Source organism: Ursus maritimus, unplaced genomic scaffold, assembly GCF_017311325.1.
Source record: "Ursus maritimus isolate PB19 unplaced genomic scaffold, ASM1731132v1 scaffold_7, whole genome shotgun sequence".
Classification (NCBI taxonomy): domain Eukaryota; kingdom Metazoa; phylum Chordata; class Mammalia; order Carnivora; family Ursidae; genus Ursus; species Ursus maritimus.
Window position 1 is genome coordinate 84,003,402 of NW_024426885.1, and position 21,887 is coordinate 84,025,288.

Consider the following 21,887-nt stretch of genomic DNA (forward strand, 5'->3'; position numbering starts at 1 on the left):
GGCGGTCTTGCCTGAGGATATTTTCCGAACACTGGTGTCTCCCAAGCCAAATCTGACACCCACATTCTCTGCTAATGAGAGTTCCTTCATGAGCAGAAAAGGGAAAATGTTTTTCTATTTAGGATGACGCAGTCTTCCTACTGAAGCCACTTCCTTGTAGTAAATTAGGAGAGAACATTGTTCAGGGCATAAGAATCATTTTAATTCACGGCTGTGCTGCTGATGAGTGCTTGTCCTCAGTGTGGTCCCTGAGATCTTCTCAGGGATCTGCACGGTGATGACTTCACGACTGGTGTTGAGATGTACTTGCCTTGTCCCGCTCTCAACACCAGCACTAACTGTGCGAAAGCCTCCTGCTCTGGCAGGTTTTCAAGCAGCGGCACCAACACCCGGCAGCCACTGTAGTCACCACCACTGCGAACCAGTTACAATCCGCTTCACTGAAGAATGGCTTTGACAGGGGCACCCGGGCGGAGCCGTCAGTTAAGCATCTGACTTGGTTTTGGCCGAGGTCGTGATCTCCGGGTCATGAGATCGAGCCCCACGTTGGGCTCCACGGTCAGCAGGGAGTCTGCCTGGACTATCGCTCCCTCTCCCTCTGCTCCTGCCCACCACCTGCTTGCTTTCTCTCTCTCTGTCAAAAAGAAATCTTAAAAAAAAAAAGAATCTCGGGGTGCCTGGGTGGCACAGCGGTTAAGCGTTTGCCTTCAGCTCGGGGCGTGATCCCGGCGTTGTGGGATCGAGCCCCACATCAGGCTCCTCCGCTATGAGCCTGCTTCTTCCTCTCCCACTCCCCCTGCTCGTGTTCCCTCTCTCTCTGGCTGTCTCTATCTCTGTCGAATAAATAAATAAAATCTTTAAAAAAAAAAAAATCTCTGTGACAAAGCAGTAAAAGTTATTAGTTTTATGAAATCTCAGTCCTTGGGTCTTTTTAATATGTTCTGTGACAGAGTGGGAAGCAAGCACACAGCACATCTGCTGTGAGACAGCTGTTTCAGGGAAAGACCCGCACAGCTGTCTGAGTGGCAGCTACCTTTTTTCATGCAACTTCACATCTCAGACAAACCACGCTTTTTCGGACATGGCTGTTTGGCAGACACACCATTACTTGAAAGTAATTGAACTGTCAAATGGAGAGATAGCATTTATCATTGATCAAATTTGAGCTTTTAAGCAAAAATTAAAGCTTTAGAAAACTGGTATCCCCCACCATGAGCTTGATGGCATCCCAATACTTTAAAGATTTTCCTGAAATGATCAGTGGTGATATTTAATGAGTAAATTTTAACATTTGGAAGATCTGCGTAACTCAGTAAACCAGTCTTTTCCAAGTAACCAATAAAAAAGGCCACGCATGGGGAAAAGATCCATTCAAAGTGCACAATAAACGGATGGATGTTAACGTTTGACACAATGTGAAGAGTTTACTGGTGTGGTGTTAGATTCCATATTGCAACTAACCTTTAAGAAACCACAACTTGTTCACTTTTTGATATCAAAGAAAAATATCCACAATTATGTTAAAAGGTATTAAATCACTCCACTTTCCTGCAAATATATATTTCTGTGAGGCTGAATTTTCTTTACATTCTTTACTCAACCAAAACAATGTCTCACAACAGGTTGAACGCAGAAGCACACAGAACCCAGCGGTCTTCTACTAAACCAGGTACAAAAAATCTGAAAAGTTCAAAACAATGCTACTCTCCTATTTTGTTTTGGAAAATGTTCTTTCTCAGAAAACATTTTTATGGCAACATGTAATGGATTTATTATGTATACTGAATTTTTCTAAAAAAATTTTTACACACACACACACACACACACACACACACCCCTCCAAACAAGAGCTTTTGCAGCTGCTCAATAATTTATCAGTGTAACTGTGAAGAGTCAAAGAGTCTAGAAAAAGAAGAACAAAGCTGGAGGCATCACGCTCCCTGATCTCAAACTATATCACAAAGCTGTAGTAATCCAAACAGTATGATAGTGGCATAAAACCAGACACATAAATCAATGGAACAGAATAGAGAGCCCAGAAGAAACCCATACTTATATGGTCAAGTTCTTTACAACAAAGCAGCTATGAATACACAATGGGAAAAATGACAGTCTGTTCAATAAACAGTCTGGAAAAAACTGGACAGCCACATGGAAAAGAGTGAAATTGGACGACTGTCTTACACCACACACAAAAATTAATTCAACACGGATTAAATACTTAAATACGTAAGAACTGAAACCATAAAACCCCTAAAAGAAAACCTGGTGATGATGATTTGGATTTGACACCAAAAGTAAAGGCAACAAAAGCAAGAATAAACAAGGGGGGCACATCAAATGGAAAACGGTTCCACACAGCAAAGGAAACCATCAACAAAATGAAAAGGCAACCGACTGAATAGATGTTCGCAAATCATGTATCTGACAGGGGTCAACAGCCAAAATACACGAAGAACTCCTACAACCCAACAGCAAAATACAATCCAATCAAAAAATAGGCAAAGGACCCGAACAGACATTTTCCCAAAGGCCTACAGACGGCCAACAGGTAACAGGAAAAGATGCTCAACGTCACTCATCATCAGGGAAACGCGAATGAAAACTGCCCTGAGCTATACCTCGCACCTGTCAGGATGGCCGACCTCAACAGGACGGCAAATACGTGTTGGCGAGGATGTGCAGACAAGGGAGCCCTTGTTCACTCACTGCGGCTGGGAACGTACATGGGTGCAGCCGCTGGGGAAAACAGCATGGGGCTCCTCAAAAGAGTAAAAGTAGAACTGTGTTATGATCCAGCAATCACACTTCTGCATATTTATCTGAAGAAAATGAAAGCATTAATCTGACGAGATGTCTGCAACCTCATGTTCACTGTAGTGTTACTTACAAGAGCCAAGACGTGGGGACAACCTGAGAGTTCATGGATGGATGAGAGGGCAGAGAAAATACGTCTATAATGGAACACTACTCAACCACAAAACACCCCACCCAGATCCTGTCCTTTATCACAACATGGATAAACCTTGAGGACGTTGTGCTAAGTGAAATAAGTCACACAGAATAAGATAAATACTGTATGATCTCACTTATGTGGAATCGAAGAGCAAACAGAGAAAACCCCAGCACGGGCACAGAGAACTTATGGGTGGTCGCCTGAGGTGGGGGATGGGGACTGGGTGAAATGGGTGGAAGGGGGAAAAAGGTACAAGTTTCCGGTTATAAAATGACGAAGTCCTGGGGTGTCACGTACAGCATGCTGACTGCAGTTAATAATAGTGTTCTGCATATTTGAAAGTAGCTAGGAGAGCAGACCCTGAAAGTTCTCACCACAAGAGAGAAAATCATGGCTGTGTAGTGATGGCTGACGGCTGGACTTACAGGATCGCTTCGTAATAGCTGCAGATACCCAATCACGACATCGTACGCCCGGAACTACCACGTCAGTTACAGCTCAGTACAAAAGAGCAATGGCTGGGAGGTGTCCTGAGACATAAAAGCTTGAGAACAGCAGGTCTATTCAAGCACAAGAACGAAGTGACTGCATCTACACGGGGTGCGTTAGGGAGGACAGGTTTCCCTGGACAATGAGACCTGCGGGCGCACAACCATCATCCTGTATTCGTTCAGTAAAACAGTACTTTGAACAGCATCACACGAGCCTTTCTCATTAAATGCGGAAATCTACTCTCCTTCAGGCTGCCTTAGGTTCCCGGAGCCCATGCTGACAGCTGACGGAAAGGTGCACGCAGAGCTGGGGGAGTCCGCCCCCTCCCAATCCCCTGCCCCAGCGAGGTGCCCGCAAACTTCAGGGAAGGAAGGAAAACAAGGCACCCGGGCTCACGGCCTGGAACCCGCCGCCTATCTGTCCCACTTCTGCGCTACTGGGCCAGAGTGCTGAGGGTCTGACTTTACAGACGCCTCCAGCTGTCCCCAAAACAAGCAGAGGTCAGATGAAGTGCAGGGCCCCCGTCCCACAGCGCAAAATAATGGAAGGGAAGAAACGGATCCTGAGATCTAGAAAATGCTGCCTACCGCATTCCCTGCAAGGGCCCCCGGTCGGGCTGTGCTGCCCCACCCGCCCCAGGCCAGGCTTGCCCTTATTTATTTATTTCTTCTGTTTCTGGCTCATGAGTGACTATCCAGAGATGAATAAGAAGAAAACAGGGTAGGGGCGCCTAGATGGCTCTGTCGGTTCAGCGGCCAACTCCTGATTCCGGCTCAGGTCATGATCTCAGGGTCATGAGATCAAGTCCCACACTGGGCTCCACACTCAGCCGGTGTGTGCTTGAGATTCTCTCTTTCCCTCTCCCCCTCCCTGCCGCTAGCATTCTCTCTAAAATATATAACTCTGAAAAAAAAAAAGAAAGAAGAAACCAGGTGGAATACATCAGGTTGGTTATATATCTGTGTTTTCCTTACCGCCCACCCACACTTGGCTCACACTGGCCAAAAACTACTCACTACACTTTTCTGTGGGTTTCACAGATCAGTGACTCAAAATTCCGCCACTCGTTAATGTGGCTGGAATAATTTACGGAGCAAAAGTTCCCAGCAGTTTCCTCACTCTCCCAAGTTGTGCATTTTCTGTCCTGTCCTCATAGGACATTTATGCAAAGCTGGCTGAAGCACGGGAGTGGGGTTGGCATCCCTCATGATGTTTTTATTTCCATCTCACCGAGTTCCCAACTCACTGTCCAGCATAACGCGGGGCAGAAGAACTCAAGTGCCATTTTCTATTTCCCTTTCCTAAAATAAAAGCTTATATAGTTTTCCCCAAGTCAAGGATAAGATACCAGTGAGACTGTTGTTGAATTAGGAAAAACAGTTAATCACTCTCTCCAGGCCTTGAGATGCAACTTTCATTTCTTCTCTAAAACCGATGCTGAAAAAAACAATTCCCCTCACAAAGAGTTAAGGAAAAGACTGTCTCAGACAGACAAGGGAACTTTCTACATCACAACAGCATGGAAGAGACACGCTCCTGAAAATCTGAGGACAAAACCCGACTGTATGTTTTATGATGAGAAGCAGGAGATACTTTCCGCAACTAGAAGATGGGTTACTTACAAGGTCCTTTGTAGGGTTTCTAACGCGGAAGAAGTAAACGACTAAGGTGGTAGGTAAGAGCTCCCAGACGAAAAGGACCACTCCAAATACCACGTATCCCGCATCTCCGAGCTGATTCTTCAGATCCGCCTGTTGAGAAGCGAGGGGAGGAAAGCAGTGTGATTTGATTCTTCCTAATGGGAACAGAGACCAAGTCTAATAGGGTGTGGTTCCTTCCCTACAACGTGTACACTGAAATCAAGTATCAAGTACTACCCATGGTCAGGACCTCAGGTGGGGAGTTACTCCAACCACACAGGGCAGATACTCTCATCTTCAAAACAGTCAAAGACAGAGACTGCCCATCTCTGATGCTATTACTTCACCTCCAAAACCTTCCTTAGGTCCAAGTTAAGTCTCTCAAGTTTAAGTTGATTTTCTTTCTTTCAACAATCACATAAGGTGATGTTAGGTCACTCCCTCCCAAATTTTTGAGAACAGCCTATAACCGTGACCCTCTGTCTCATCCCTGGCATAAACACATCAAACTTCTCTTCATAGTCCTCATATCCTATTCTTTATCCTTTAAAGCTTGCTCCTGGCTACATCGTCTGAAAGAAAGCTGTTCGGAGTCCCGGATGTTTGTCAGGACAGTGAGACGGCCGAACCAGCCTGGTGCGAAGTCTGGCCCCCTCCCGCAGGGCCTGGGGCGCGTGTGCACGGTCGCGTCTGCACAGCTCGCCACAAAGGGCAGCGTTTCAGACGAGGTGCACCAAAACCAAGCCGCGAGGGGCTGATGGCCGAAGTGGATCCTCCTGCCCCCTCCAGGGTGTTGTGTCCGAGGTGTATCGCCTGGCCACTGCAGGAACCGCCTCCCCAGCTCTGCACCTCGCATCCCGTCTCTCACTCAGCTCAGACCACGCTGCCCCTCCTCCCTCCTACACAGATAACATGCTGTGCGTGGCCGTCTGTAGGGTTTGCTCCAGGTTATTTTGGTTGCAACACAACAGGTCTAGATATTCATAAATAAATATCCCCCTAAAAACAACAGAATTTTTTAAATTGCATTATCATTTTGCATTATAAATTTGTTATCATTGGGGCGCCTGGGTGGCTCAGTCGTTAAGCACCTGCCTTCGGCTCGGGGTGTGATCCCAGGGTTCCGGGATGGAGGCCTGCATTGGGCTCCCTGCTCCACTGGGAGCCTGCTTCTCCCTCTCCCACTCCCCCTGCTTGTGTTCCTCTCTCGCTGCCTCTCTCTCTGTCAAATAAATAAAATCTGAAAAAAAAAATTTGTTATCATTATAAGCCCTTACCTGAAATAAAAGCTGAACTAATTATTTTGTTAAAGCCTAACCTCTACTGTTTGATGGGTACGGAGTTTCAGGTTGGGAGAAGAGCAAGTTCTGGGACGGACGGCGGTGACGCTGCCCAGCAAGGGGACCGTGCCCAATGCCAGGGAGCCGCGATACACGTGCAAGTGGTTACGACAGCAGGTATGATGGATATTTTACTGCAAGGAAATCCTTCGGTCTTATGAATAAGTCTCTAATTTATTGTTTCAAGTTTCAATTTTTATATATTTGATTTTCTCGAAACAGGGCACACCTTCAGCAGCTCCTGGCCCAGATTTCTCCCATCCTGTATGTGGGATCGGTTTGGGTGATGGTGGTGCTTTTAATCCTTCCTAATTCTAACACCTTCCCCGTGGCCCTCTGGATTTCACCTTGTCCTCACATGCTTATCGGGGGCATTTAATGCCTTCTTCTCGAGTGCTGATCCGGTCCAGGGAGCAAGAACTATTGGGATTTTAGAAGTGCATTTATATATAGTTGAGTATTCAGCATTTTTCCAGGAAAAGTTAAGGAGCCTTTTACAATTCAATCCAGCAGACTCCTATTATAAAACAGAAGTTCTGTTTATTGTAAGGGCTGATCTGTGTGTCTGTTTTCCTCGGGGACATAAACTCCGGCTGCGGGCAGGGCGCAGTCTGTGCGTGTTTGTATCCCCAGCACTCTGTCCAGCGTGACAAAGAATCAGTATTTCTCAAATGAGAGGATGCCACTCATTCCCATGCTTTTATTTTCAGCTTTTGTGAACAAGAATGCCAGATGATAGGTCACTACCTTTGTTCACTGCTTTATAACTTATAGTTCATGAGTTTCTAGAATATATTAAGTAGGAGAGAATGTCATAGGGGGACCATTGGGTAAAGGAGCTTTTACCAACACCTTTAAACTCCTAGTCATTTTTGTCTCGATTTCCTCAAATCCTGTCTCCATGCTCCATTTTTAAAAAGCCATAGTTTTAGAGACGCCTGGGAGGCTCAGTCGGTGAGGGGTCTGCCTTCGGCTCAGGTCATGATGTCAGAATCCTGGGATCAAGTCCTGCCTTGGGGTCCCTGCTCAGCAGCGAGCCTGCTTCTTCCTCTGCCCCTCCTCCTACCCCCTGCTTGTGCTCTCTTTCTCTGACAAATAAATAAAATCTTAAAAAAATTAAAAATAAAAAAGCCAATTATATGTATTTTCTGAAACCTGTATATAATCTGTTTTACCTTGGAAAATTTCACCCTTATTAAAACCATCTTACATTTATACAGAAGCACTTGAAAGCTTTTTAAGTACTGCTTGTCCAGAGCCCCAGAAACTAGAGGTTTGTGCGTGTGTGTATGTGTATGTGTGTGTGTGTGTACACACAGACCCTAGTTTTCTCAGAAGACATGGGGTGGAACAAGGCAGATACTATGACCCCATTTTCCAGATGAGGATGCAGACGCCACACAGGTGAGTGACGGTCAAGGTCACCCAGGAATCTAGCAGCAGAAGCAAGGAGCTCACCCCTCTCTGCTGCGTGGGGTGCTGTGAAGCAGACTCGCCGTTCAGGGGACCCATCCCTGGCGGCCACTGACCTGGTCTGATACATTGTACCAGTCGTAGTCAAAGGAATGGACGTTTTTGCTTTGGGAAAACGACAGGATGAACAGGTTGTAGCAGGCTCGGGAGGTGTAAAGCAGGATGACGGTCACACCGATGGCTGTCACTTGACACACAGAGGAGCCCTGGAAAAGAGGGAGCCATGAAGGGGGCGCCCATTGGAGGTCCAAGACACCAGCCTTGTCCCAGAACCCGGCCTGGGTTCAGACCTCGTAAACCCTTCAGCCCTCGGGGACGCACTGCAGCGTCTGCCCTCAGACGGTAAACCCACACCCAAGCCTCACCTAATACCACACCCCCTCCTAAAATTTCAGATGATCTTCGTATAGATGGTTCAAAATCTGGGAGGTGATTTGGAGATGCCTTAAAACATGGGCCATTTGCCTACAGCCCAGGTTTGTAAGAATGAGAAGGCCGGGTAGCTTATGCTTTTCAATCTCCCAAGACGACCTCCCGACTTAGGAGCCCACTGCCCAGCCCCTGGCCTGGGGACAACTGACCCCACCAGGGTGGCGGCTGGGATCCCAGTAGACCGTGGATCCAGGCAGGGAGGGCGTCCTCAAATTCTAGAATCTTCTAGGCTGGAAATCCCAGTATCACTCCAGACTTAGAATTACATGGCAATCGGTGACTCGTCCCCCATCTATGAAGCTATCAATTTACAGCCAGTTAAAGGGCCCCTAGCTAGAAACTCAGAGTTAACGTGACCAAAAAGCTGAAAGTGATTTGTGAGATTTGCACTTGGAAGTCACTCATTAACAAGATATTTTATTTTGCCAGTAGCAGTTTAACACCTTGTTTGCCAGAGGGGTGATCTAAATGGTCATTTGGTAAGTGAAAAGTAACCCTTCCTGTAAAGCCACCATTCTGTTTTCAAGACCCTTGGATCTCCTGCACATGGGAGATAAGATAAACAACAGACAATGTTAAGGGACAATCAAGTCTAAAATCTGTCAAAACTCATGAACGAGAAAACTACTCCTGCCCTAGTCAAGTCTCTTGGGACCTTGCCAGAGGTCAGCCAGGTCACGGGATGCCTCACTGAGGCTCTGTGATCCTGAAGTCAGAGGCCCAGATTTCAGACACAGTATCGTGGGAGACAGAGCTCCTCACGGTCTCCAGGTGCAAGACTGATTACAGCCACATGGGCCGCGTGGGTTCCAGAGGTGAGACGCAGAGCAGCTACAGAAATCTCTCAATCATTGCCTAAGTGAGAAAACCAAGGCCCCTCTGCGGCCTCCACACTTCCCCAGGCTTCCCAACCACGGGAGACTTGGGATGAGGCCGACCGGGGGCCATGAGTGTGTCTGCACTTCCCTACAACTCTGGGGAAGGGAAGGAGAAGCCAGATTCCGGGCTGTGTGGCACAGCAGCAAACCGAGCTTGCCTCTCGTCCCGTCTGGCTCCATCTCTGACCCATCGGCAAGAGACGATCGCTGTCCTCAACTCCAGGGGGCAGTGCCCACAATGGCATGTCCACTGTCCTCTCACGGGCACGTCGGTCCGTCCGGGGTGAGCCTCCATCCGAATCTGACAGAGCCTGCAGCCAGACTGCTGAGTCCGAAGCCGGGCTCTCCATCCACGGGCTGCGTGGGGCAACCCAGGGCAAGCTACTGACCTCTGTGCCCCGGTCTCCCGGTCTCCCAAGTGGGGGTGATACCTACTCCCAGAGATTTGGGAGGACTCCATGAGCTTACGCATGCAGAATGCTGATCTCAACGTGCCTGGAACACAGGGGACACTGGGTGTGTCTTTCTACTAGTATCATCAGCACAAGCAATCCTGCAAGTCCTTTAAAATGTTGGTTAAACACTGTATCTATAAACCAGAGGTCACCTCCCGGCCCGTAATTCTGCACACTCTAGTACCCTCGGAGCCACCTCGAATGGAAGTCTTCTTGCGTACAAAGTTCAACAAACTACATAGCTCTGTGTTTTGGCAAGCGCAGTATGGCGAATCATTTGTAGGAGGTCAGGTGTGAGAGGTATGTGCTGAGTCCTGTTTGCAACCAGGAAACTATTTTCAGAGTCAGTTTAATAAGGGATCCTGACCGCATTCCCACCTACCTTTGACTCCAAGTAAATGTTGGCCAAGGACATCTTAGAGATTTTGTAGAGACAGATGGAGAGGGAGACGGCACACAGCACAAAGAGCGTGTCATTAATGGCCACACGCACGGAGACGATGACCTTCCTCTCCCAATTTCCTGTCTTCACCAGCACTGCACAGGTTAAATTCACCAACAGGAAAACGAGGCTGATGAAGAGTGAGGCCAGGTAGAGGGGCAACCTGGAAAGGACCAGAGAAATGCAGTATTTTTGGGGCAAGCGCTGGAAGCAGAACGTGCCAACGTTAACACCTAAGCGTGCACGTTTTGGAGGTAGCTGTTCCCAGATCCAGATTACAGATCAGCTACGAACGGTGCCCTCCAGAAGGTGCCCTGGGAGCCTCGTGTCTCCTGCCTCTGGGAGGTGGTGCCGTCTGCCACAGCCCCCTGCCCGAGGCTGAACGGACGCAGGCTGGCTGGGTCCCAGGCCATTTTCAGCCTGTAGACTTCCTTAGTGAGTAGAGCAAGGTCTACAGAAAGACTTCTTGGATTTACTAAAACTAAAGTCGGCAGCCTCAAGCTTCTCTTCAGGACTGTCCATGTTGTTGACTTCCTTCAATAAACATGCAAATAAAGAAGAGATTTGCTTGGCTCAAAAACAGACTGGGTCTAAGCTGCCTACGTTTGTAAATCCAAATATGAAAACTGTCAACTAAAACCGGTTTTGAAGCTAGACTGTCTTCCAAAGCTGTAACAGATCGGGACATAGAAACCTGGGTGACAGGGCGCCTGGGGGGCTCAGTCTGTGAAGCGTCTGCCTTCAGCTCATGATCTTCAGGTCATGATCTCAGGGTCTGGGGATCAAGTCCCACATTGGGCTCCTTGCTCGGCAAGGACTCTGCTTCTCCCTCTCCCTCTACCCCTCCCCCCTGCTCGTGCTCCCACTCTCCAACAAAAATCTTAAAAAAAAAAAAAAGGTTCCTGGATGACAGTCCCAGCTCCAGACATCATGTCACTGACAGGACCCATGGGGGTTGGAGCACAGGGAGAAAGAGAACATGGAAGTCAAGGGTGACGAAGCCAGGCATACCTTGACACGGACCGTGCAGCACCCACGACAGCTAGTATGATTGGCCCCCTGCCGTGCCTTTCCATCTTGGATTTTCACACAATGGCAACCAAGCCTCTGTCCCACCCTCCTTCCTTCCCCCCCCTTGCTCTCATCTGCCCGGTGTGACCCAGAGACACACGGACCTGAGACATCGGGCCAGACTCTCGGTCACTCTGGGCTGTGTGTCCTTATTTATAAAAGAGAGAGATGAGGACTCCCATCCTGCCTCAAAGAGCCGCTGTGAGAATCCAGTGGGCCCTGTGCCTTCTTGTCTTGTTACTCCTCTGTCCTCACCCCACGGAGCCTCAAGGTCTCACCCCAGCTTCTCCTTTGGTTAACAGCAACTTCTAGAAAGTCTTCAGCTTGTCCCGTCTTTCCTTCCTCCACAGGTACTCCCCTGCCGACCCCACATTCTCCCAGGCCCCCATGACCTACTCCCAGATGGAAAGGTGTCAACTCTTGGCCGCCATCTTTCCCTGCCTTCCGGAGCTCCCTTGTCCATCGCACCACAGCCCTACTCCTGCCTCCCATTCCTCTGAGCTGCCCCTGGATAGCCCCTGGTTCCTCTTCCTCCCCCAAAGTGACGACACCCTTGGCTCTGTCCTCTACCCCCTGGGAAACACCTTTACTCTCACAGCTTCAGTCACAGCCTCGGACGACTAAGTTCATGAAGCTCGTCTTGAGCCACAGCCGCTGTCCCACATTCAGACTCACGTTCCAAACAGCCTGCGCCAAGGCTGTCACCTCAGACCACGCCCAAGCCTAGTTCGCGATGTTCCTCCTCCAGCACTCCTCTCGGTCTTCCTATTTCTCTGACAGGCACAATTTTTTGCAGACTCCTACACCGTAAAGATCATCGATCTCACCCCCAGTTTAACCAGCTGTCACATTCAACAGATTCTTTATTCCTGCTCCGCTAGTTGTAGGCCCCCTTTCCCATTGTCACCAACCACACAGCCTCACGCTTCTGCCTAAACCCAATATGATGGTGTCCAGACCGACCCCCACCCTCAACCTCACCCTCGCACCCTCCAGTCCCCTGCACTTCCAGTCAGTCTACGGAGCCAGGCCGATCGATGGGCGCCCCACACGCTAATTAAGCCAGTCTGTGTGCTGGCCCGAAGCCCATCCGGGTGTCCCCACCTCCCTGTCTTTACACAAGCTGCTCTTTCTGCCTAAAACCTTCCTGCCCTTCCACTTCTATCCTATCCTACTCGGTGAGCCTCTAGGACCCCTGCTAAACAGAATTCTGCCTGGTATTGTCTTTTTTTAAAAGATTTTATTTATTTATTTGACAGAGAGAGCGCGCGTGAGCGTGCACACACACAAACGGGGGAGGGGCAGAGAGAGAAGGAGAAGCAGGCTCCCCGCTGAGCAGGGAGCCCGAGGATGACGACATGGGGCTCGATCCCAGGACCCCAAGATCACGACCTGAGCTAAACTGCCTGCTATTATCTTACAGAAATCGGCTGTGTTGTGAGACTTGAAACAACATGGGCAAAGTATTTGTCATCTAACATTAAGGTCAAAGTCAGAAAGCAAATTCACAAATGTGGCAAACAACTGTCCTGGGAGATATATGTGAAAACCTGTAATAGAAAACATCACTGTGTCTCCTCAGAGTTGGAGGGGGTTTCTGTGGGGCAGGAGGGGGGAGTTCACTAGATTTGGTTTCTTGCTGTCCACATGTCTATATTCACAAGCTTCTAACCTTTTTCTATTTTATAACTTTTTCTAATGAGCTTATAGAACTTTTATAATGAGAAAGAATACCTTGCAAAACTTAACGTTTCCCCCTGGGCCTGCGGCTCTGGAAGAAAGGGAGAGATTTGGAGGTGTGGAGAGAGAGAGAACCTGCAGGGTGGGGGTGGGGGGGTGCAGAACCGATCCTATGGCAAGGGTGCGTTTCCATGGCAACAGTGTTTGACACCCTGTGCCAGAATTACTTCTTCTCAGCTCAAACCATAAGGTCAGGATAAACAGCCTATAATGAGAAAACAAGACCAAAGGAAAAGAAAACCGATGGGACTCCACATCTGAGAAGATGACTTTGCTTGTGAGCCCAGAAGGATCGGCTTCTGGCTGGTCCGCAGGCACAGAGAGGAGACTCCAAGGCAGCTGACCACCGGCCTGGGGACAGAAGTGCCAGGCCCGCGGGCTGCCAGCTCACTCAACAGGCAAGAGCTCTGCTGCCTCCTACAGTGAGGGGATGGTACCAATGGCTTGTAGAGCGTTGCTTAAATTTCCCTTCTGAGATCTTAGATTCCTTACAGAACAGGAAAAGCAAAGCCTGGTTTGTTATGTCTTTTACTCACCAAAAAATCAAAGATAGAGGGAAAACAGATAAAAATGCTTAAAATCAAGGTGTCCTTGAGCTTCCCCTGCCCAGTATTCAAACTTCCCAAGCCAAAGATGGAACAATATAGGCTAAGAGAAAAACTGAATCAAGTGGGGCACCAACTAGAGCAAAGCCGAGAGTTCGCAGGTGTGTCAGGGAGCAGGGGGACCGCACTGGGAAATGGGGTGGTTCTTGGTTGGGCTGAATAGAAACCATCTTCAAAAACACTGAGCGGCTACAGGAGGAGCTTGGGGTGAGAAGTTTCAACTAGTTCTACACTGATGGCTTGTGTTTGTTTTCAAATGAGTTGTGGTTCAGTTAGGGAAGCCGGTCTATTTAAAAGCCAACATGCAGAAGCATCTCAAGGGATAAATCATGGCCTGAAATGTCTGCAGTAGCATCTGGCTTAAGAGAAATGGGGAACTGAACAGAGAAGACAGAAGATGGGCGTAAACCTGAATAATCTGAGGGTTTATTATTACATCGGAGTTAACAGGCTTCTCCCGTTGAAACCTCACCCTCTTGTCTTCAAGAAACTCTTCCATCTTCTCCAGCCCCAACATCCCATCCAACCGAATTTCCCCTGGTCTTCTACCTTCAACTCTGCAAATCCCCTCCCACTAAAATCATCCCATCCTGCTGTTTGCACTTTGATTCAAGGATCAAGTACTGCCCCCCCCTTCTCATCTCATAGACCCTGTCCCCCAAGGGCTCAGAGGTTGAAAACTTTTGAAACAGCCTTCCTTTCTGACCAGTGCTTTCATATATCACTTCTATAAGAGACCTCATTACCCCAGCCTCAACCAACCACTTCCAAGATAAGATCAGCTCCACGATCCAATCAGAATATTCTTCCTCCTCCCAGTCTTCCCCCATTCTTGGCTCCCCAGTTCCCCTGGCTGATCTACATGTTTAGTCAAGAGGATGGAGGCAGATGGGGCGCCTGGGTGGCACAGCGGTTAAGCGTCTGCCTTCGGCTCAGGGCGTGATCCCGGCGTTATGGGATCGAGCCCCACATCAGGCTCCTCCGCTATGAGCCTGCTTCTTCCTCTCCCACTCCCCCTGCTTGTGTTCCCTCTCTCGCTGGCTGTCTCTATCTCTGTCGAATAAATAAATAAAATCTTTAAAAAAAAAAAAAAGAGGATGGAGGCAGAGATCATGGGTGCAGAGGAAAGGCCGCTACTTTGTTACCAGAGAAGGGAGGGGACTGTGTACTTGGAACTGCTCCTTTAAAGGGCTCTCCTTAGGACCAATACTTTTTCATGGTGGACCCTGAAGTCCCAGTTGAGTGCTCTGGTAGAAACCAAAACTCAACTACCCAAAAAGTAGTGAACAAAGACTTCAAGATCAGTGAAAAAAACAAATACCGACACCATGAGTCTCATGACCTGTCTCTTGGCCCGAGTGCTGTTGTATACCTTCTGAATTTCAGTTTTCCTGGACAGAAAATGGAGATCAAAATATACATTTTCATGATCTTAAAACTTCTCATCACAAGAAACAACAGTTTTTATGACCATAGATGGTGATGGATGCTGACTGGACTTACTAAGGTGACCATTTTGCAATACGCCAATATCAAATCATTCTGTGGTATACCTGAAACTAATATAATCTTATATGTCAATTATATCTTGAGAAAAATACACTTTCAGAATTTTAAATAAAAACTGTTTATAAATTTAAAATTATATGTTTAAATAAAATACAATATGTATACATTATTACATATTTTTAAAGTCACAAAATAATTAAATTTTCATTTTGATTCAAGAAGGTAAGTGGCCAAAATCGCCTTTCCAGAAATGTCTGCCCATGGCATGTCTGCCATGCCCAATTGGAGCTGTCCTGGGCAGGGACATCAGGACACCATGCATCTGCCCCTTATCTTCTGAATGCCTTGTCTCCCCATCCTCTGACCAAGTCTGACCCTTTTTTAAGCCACTGGTTCCTTGCTCTTAAGGGTGCTGGGGTCACAGACCTCTGAAAATTTGGGGACATCGATGAACCGTCTCCACCACAGGAAAAACATGCCTATGCACCTCGTCATGTAAACTTGGCATGTGATTTAAGGCATTCCCTTCCAGATTGCGAGCCTCTCCTTTCAGCCCAGCACTGACTGACTTCTTCCACAAAATTCCTGTGACTCGCACAGCACACGGCAGCCCAGGGCAGAAATTGCTCATGCTCCCCAACGTCTGCTATTTTGCCGGATTCTGTGAGTTTTTGTGTTGTTCAGGACATCTTTACAGAGTGTTTGTTTCTCAAGGACACAGATTACATTTCTGCCTCTGGGTGCCTAACCAAGTCCTCAATAGTCAAAAATATATTTGCCGAATGAGGATGGAAATCCCCCCCAGGGTACTTACCGGTATTTGAGTAATTCTGGAGAATATTTTGACTTGGCTTTGAAAATCACCTGCAATGACAGAACAACACGGGGGTTGGGGGTACAGTATACTGTTATCAACAAACCAACATCATCACTTGGAACTCCTCTTCCCCTTTATACCCAGGTGCCAGGGCCCAGGTTCTGAAACCCAGATGCCTGCTAGGTGAGAATGTTTGTTAAGCTAAAGATTTTTCAAGCTATCCACACAATTTCAAAAGTAAAGGTATTTAAAAAATGATGAAAACGGATAAAAAAGGGGAAAAAGAGGGGCGCCTGGGTGGCTCAGTCGTTAAGCGTCTGCCTTCGGCTCAGGGCATGATGCCAGCGTTCTGGGATCGAGCCCCACATCAGGCTCCTCCGCTGGGAGCCTGCTTCTTCCTCTCCCACTCCCCCTGCTTGTGTTCCCTCTCTCGCTGGCTGTCTCTATCTCTGTCGAATCAATAAATAAAATCTTAAAAAAAAAAAAAAAAGATTCGTATGTCAACCCGTACTTCCTGTAGAGATCAACAGTCTGCCCTCACCCTTTCTTAGAATTTTCACTGGCACCAAATCCATGTTGTTTGACTATGTAAGTGCCCATCCACCCAGGCCTCAAATTTTGCAGCCCATCTGCAATGTCTCCAAGCCATAGAAGCATCAAACGACCATTATCTACAGGAGAAATGTTGTGTGTGGGAATTTCTCCATATCTTTTGTATCCTGCACAATTACTAACGTGTCCACGCAGGGTGCGGCGGCCGACCTGGCAGAGCCTCTGAGAAGGCGAAGAGGAGAGAAAATGTAGGTGGCAGCTCACGCTCCAGCCCCAACTGTGACTGACTGCTGTGCCCACACCACGTGCACACGGGGGCTTCTGAGGCGAGCGCAGGTGGCCCACAGGGGTGTCGGGGGGCTGGCTAGGGAACTGGGATGGGGTACGGTAGAGCAGCAATACACGTGCTCATGCCCGTGCTCTCCCGGATCCCTGGTGTCCAGGGGAGGGGGCAACACTGCAAGAAGGGCGATGCCCTTGCTGTGGATGGTGTCAGGACCTGCATCCCCTGCTGCCCGGCAAGCTCCTCTGCACGGAGCGCCTAAGCACGCTCCCAGCCTCAGCCTGGTCTGCGGTCTCACCTCTCCCCGCCAACCCCTCGCACACTCTCCTGCTTCTCAGCTCCCTTTGCATTTGTTGCTTCTCCCAGATTTTGCTCAGCCCCTGAAAATATGTGTCTAAGGGGCAGTTACGTTGCCTGAGCTGGACAGAGTGAAGGACAAGGCAGAACAGGATGGGCAGCGTGAGCATGGTTCCTGGGGGAGGGGAGGAGACAACAGGCAGCTCCAGGGCCTCTGAGGCCACACAGTATCATTGCCTCCTTGCCTGGGGAAGACGCGGTGAGAAATCCGTGTGCAAGAGGGATATCTGAAAGTAACCCCAGGAAATTCTACAGCGGATCCCAAGTTCGTGGCTAAGTGTGCTGATGCAGATGTCACAAGGGAGCCTCCATGGGGACTGTATGGGTCAGTTCCCAGAACACATATGCAACAAGAGAAGCCATTTTCCTCTGGGAGCCTTCTAAAAGGCATTCTCCTGAGGACCTTCAGTAGGTAATTCTCAGACTACATGTGCGTAAGACCCACTGCGGAAAACCATATGAAGGACCTTCAAAACATTAAAAAAAGAAATATCGGGGGCGCCTGGGTGACTCAGCTGGTGAAGTCTCTGCTTTTGGCTCAGGTCATGATCTCAGGGTCGTGGGATCGAGTCCTACATCTGGCTCCTCTTTCAGCAGGGAGCCTGCTTCTCCCTCTCCATCTGCCTGCTGCTCCCCCTGCTTGTGCTCTCTTGCTCTCTCTCTTTCTCTGACAAATAAATAAATAAAATCTTAAAAAAAAAAAAAAAAAAGAGAAATAGCATACAATCCAGTAATTCCCTTACGGTGTATTTACCCAAAGAAAACGAAAACACTAATTTGAAAGATATCTGCACCCCTATGTTTACTGCAGCATTATTTCCGACAGCCAACATATGGAAGCCATCCAAGTGTCCCCCGATAGATGAATGGATAAAGACGACGGGGTATGTACATACAGTGGAATATTACTTGGTTAAAAAAGAATGAGATGTTGCCATTTGCAACAACATGGATGGACCTACGGGGTATTGTGCTAAGTGAGATAAGTCGGAGAAAGACAACTACCATATGATTTCACATTGATGGGGAATCTGAAAAAAACAAAACAAACAAAAACAAACAAGCAGATTCCGAAATGCAGCAAACTGGTGGGGGCCAGTGGAGAGGTGGCTGGGGGGATGGGCAAAACAGGTGAAAGGGATGAAGAGGTACAAGCTTCCAGTTATACAGTAAATAAGTCACAGGGATGAAAAGTACAGCACAGGGAAGATACTCAGTACTGTCATAACGTGGTATGGTGACAGACGGTGACCTCACTCATCATGGTGAGAGCTGAGTAACACCTAGACGTGTCCGACCACTATGCTGTACACCCGGAACTATTATAACACTGTGTGTGAATTACGCTACAATTGAAAAAAATAACGAATCACCTGGGGAACTTGCTAAAATGCAAATCCCACAGCCCCACCTTCAGAGAGGCCGACCTCCTGGGTCTGGGGAGGGGCGCAGGAATCTGTATGCTAAAGAGCTCCCAGCCCAGGTGATTGTGACTCAGCTAGTCCAAGGACCGCCTCCTGAGAAACAGGCTCCTCTTGAAGGGCTTTGCAATCACTCATTTAGAACACGCTGAAAGAGGCGATCAAAATAATCAGACCACACTGAGAGTCAGGGCAGGGCATGATGCAAAGAACAGAGGTCAGGGGATGCTGGAGGTCTACAGACAGCCCCCCAGACACACACACCCCTGCCCTCCCTCCCATGTCTCAGGAACAGACTTCCTATCTGGGGGAGGGGGAAGCGCAGGGATTCCCACAGACTTACAGGAAGCAAATCTACAACCTCCCTTCCTTAAACACTTTTTTCGAGCCCTTCGGTGTCTCTCTGCAGCCCATAAGGAGAAATACTACAAAACAACCTCTCTTCAGATTAAGGAACAGATTAATACATGACTCCAAAATTTTGCTACAAAATGTGACTGATTCACCAAACATAGAACAACGATTTTGAGGAAATGCTCCTTAAATAGTACTTGGGACCTCGCTTTTAATAATTCTTAATTATTTTAATATTTTAATAATTCTTAATTAGGAATTCACAGATATCAAAGGGTAGAGAAGAAACTACAGTATTTTTTTTAAAAAGTGCTTGACCTTGTCAATACACAAATATTTTTAATACTGGGCCACACTTCAATATCATTCTCAATGGGAAAAAGCTGAGCCCCTTTCCCTTAAGATCAGGAACACGACAAGGATGCCCACTCTCGCCATTATTATTCAGCATAGTATTAGAAGTCCCAGCAACAGCAATCAGACAACAAAAAAGAATAAAAGGTATTCAAACTGGCAAAGAAGAAGTCAAACTCTCTCTCTTTGCAAATGACATGATACTTTATATGGAAAACCCAAAAGACTCCACCCCCAAATTACTAGAACTCATACAACAATTCAGTAATGTGGCGGGATACAAAATCAATGCTCAGAAATCATTTCTATACATGAAAAATGAGACTGAAGAAAGAGAAATTAGGGAATAGATCCCATTTACAATAGCACCAAAAATCATGTTATCTTGGAAGAAACTTAACCGGAGAGGTAAAGGATCTATACTCTAGAAACTACAGAACACTAATGAAAGACATTGAAGAAGACACAAAAAGATGGAAAAATATTCCACGCTCATGGATCGGAAGAATAAACATAGTTAATTAAAATGTCTATGCTACCCAGAGCAATCCACACTTTCAATGCTATCCCGATCAAAATACCAATGACGTTTTTCAAAGAACTGGAACAAACAATCCTACAATTTGTGTGGAACCAGAAAAGACCCCGAATCGCCAAGGAAATGTTGAAAAAGAAAAACAAAGCTGGGGGCATCATGTAGCCGGATTTCGAGCTGTACTACAAAGCTGTGATCACCAGGACAGCATGGTACTGGCACAAAAACAGACCCATAGACCAATGGAACAGAATAGAGAACCCAGAAATGGACCCTCGGCTCTTTGGGCAACTTATCTTTGATAAAGCAGGAAAAAACATCCAGTGGAAAAAAGACAGTCTCTTCAATAAATGGTGCTGGGAAAATTGGACAGCTACATGCAAAAGAATGAAACTTGACCACTCTCTCACACCATACACAAAGAGAAACTCCAAGTGGATGAAAGACCTCGACATGAGACAGGAATCCATCAAAATCCTAGAGGAGAACATAGGCAGCAACCTCTTTGATATTGGCCACAGCAACTTCTTTCATGACACACCTCCAAAGGCAAGAGAAACAAAAGATAAAATGAACATGTGGGACTTCATCAAGATAAAAAGTTTCTGCACAGCAAAGGAAAGAGTCATCAAAACAAAGATACTCCACGGAATGGGAGAAGATATTTGCAAATGACACCACAGATAAAAGACTGGTATCCAAGATCTATAAGAAACAAATAATCAAATCAAAAAATGGGCAGAAGATATGAATAGAAACTTTTTCAATGAAGACATACAAATGGCTAACACACACAGAAAAAAATGTTCAACATCATTAGCCATCAGGGAAATTCAAATCAAAACCGCATTGAGATACCACCTTACGCCAGTTAGAATGGCAAAAATTGACAAGGCAAGAAACAACAATTGTTGGAGAGGATGTGGAGAAAGGGGATCCCTCCTACATTGTTGGTGGGAATGCAAGTTGGTACAGCCACTCTGGAAAACAGTGTGGAGGTCCCTTAAAAAGTTAAAAATTGAGCTACCCTATGATCCAGCCATTGCACTACTGGGTATTTACCCCAAAGACACAGATGTAGTGAAGAGAAGGGCTATATGCACCCCAATGTTCATAGCAGCATTGTCCACAATAGCTAAACTGTGGAAGGAACCGAGATGCCCTTCAACAGATGACTGGATTAAGAAGTTGTGGTCCATATATACAATGCAATATTACTCAGCCATCAGAAAGAATGATTACACATTTGCAGCAACATGGACGGGACTGGAGGAGATTATGCTAAATGAAATAAGTCAGGCAGAGAAAGACAATTATCATATGGCTTCACTCATTTATGGAACATAAAAAATAGCGGGGAGATAGGTAGGAGAAGAAAGGGAAGAAGGAAGGGGGGTAAACAGAAGAGGGAATGAAGCATGAGAGACTATGGACTCTGGGAAACAAACTGAGGGCTTCAGAGGGGAGGAGGGTGAGGAACTGGGACAGGCTGGTGATGGGATTAAGGAGGGCACGTATTGCATGGTGCACTGGGTGTTATACGCAAACAGTGAATCATGGAACATTACATTAAAAAAATAAAACAACAGCAAAAAAACAAATACTGGGCCACACTTAATGAAGCTTGGTCAGTGGCAGGTAACTTTAGCCCCAGTGACTCAGTTTACTCATATACACCAGGCCTATCCCGGTGCTCCCAGGTAGGGCCCAAGGGCACTCCATGGGGTAGAAAAATACGAGCAGTCCTGCCTTCAACAGGCCTACAGCTGAAGAGGAGAGACCTAGAGGAGACAAGACAGGACACCGACCAGAAAGGCTCCAGCCTAAGCTGGTCCTAGCTCAGGCAGCCAGCCAATAAGCAAGCCACGGGCTCTACCTCGTGGTGGGCACCTGGGACTCCTCTGCTCCTCAGTCCTGTACTGCCACACTCTGACACTTGCAGCTCCTGGTCACCTGAAGACGGCAGGAAGGAGGAGTATGGGTGGATCAGGGTAGACTCACGGCGAATCAGGCTCCCTGCTTGCTCCCCCCACCTGCCAGTGCTGGGTCTTCAGGGCCGGGATGCGCAGAATGAAAGACACCCCCCCCCCCCAATGGCTGAGCAAGGAAGGAAACACAACCTTCTTTATAAACCCAACAACAGACCCTTCTGGACTTCCCGCAGCCCCCAGCCTCTGCAGC

The 21,887-nt window shown here is 47.4% G+C and overlaps 1 protein-coding gene across 1 annotated transcript in view; it reads right to left on the minus strand.

Moving 5' to 3' along the window:
* The window catches only part of GPR137B (G protein-coupled receptor 137B), a 50,038-nt gene that overhangs the window by 10,310 nt on the left and 17,841 nt on the right, over positions 1-21,887 (minus strand). Inside the window, exons 2-5 of the mRNA XM_008689673.2 lie at positions 15,848-15,897; positions 10,049-10,271; positions 7,958-8,107; positions 5,071-5,199 (exon numbers count right to left, since the gene is read on the minus strand). Of these exons, the coding sequence (XP_008687895.2) occupies positions 5,071-5,199; positions 7,958-8,107; positions 10,049-10,271; positions 15,848-15,897 (552 nt within the window). The remainder of the gene's footprint in view (positions 1-5,070; positions 5,200-7,957; positions 8,108-10,048; positions 10,272-15,847; positions 15,898-21,887) is intronic.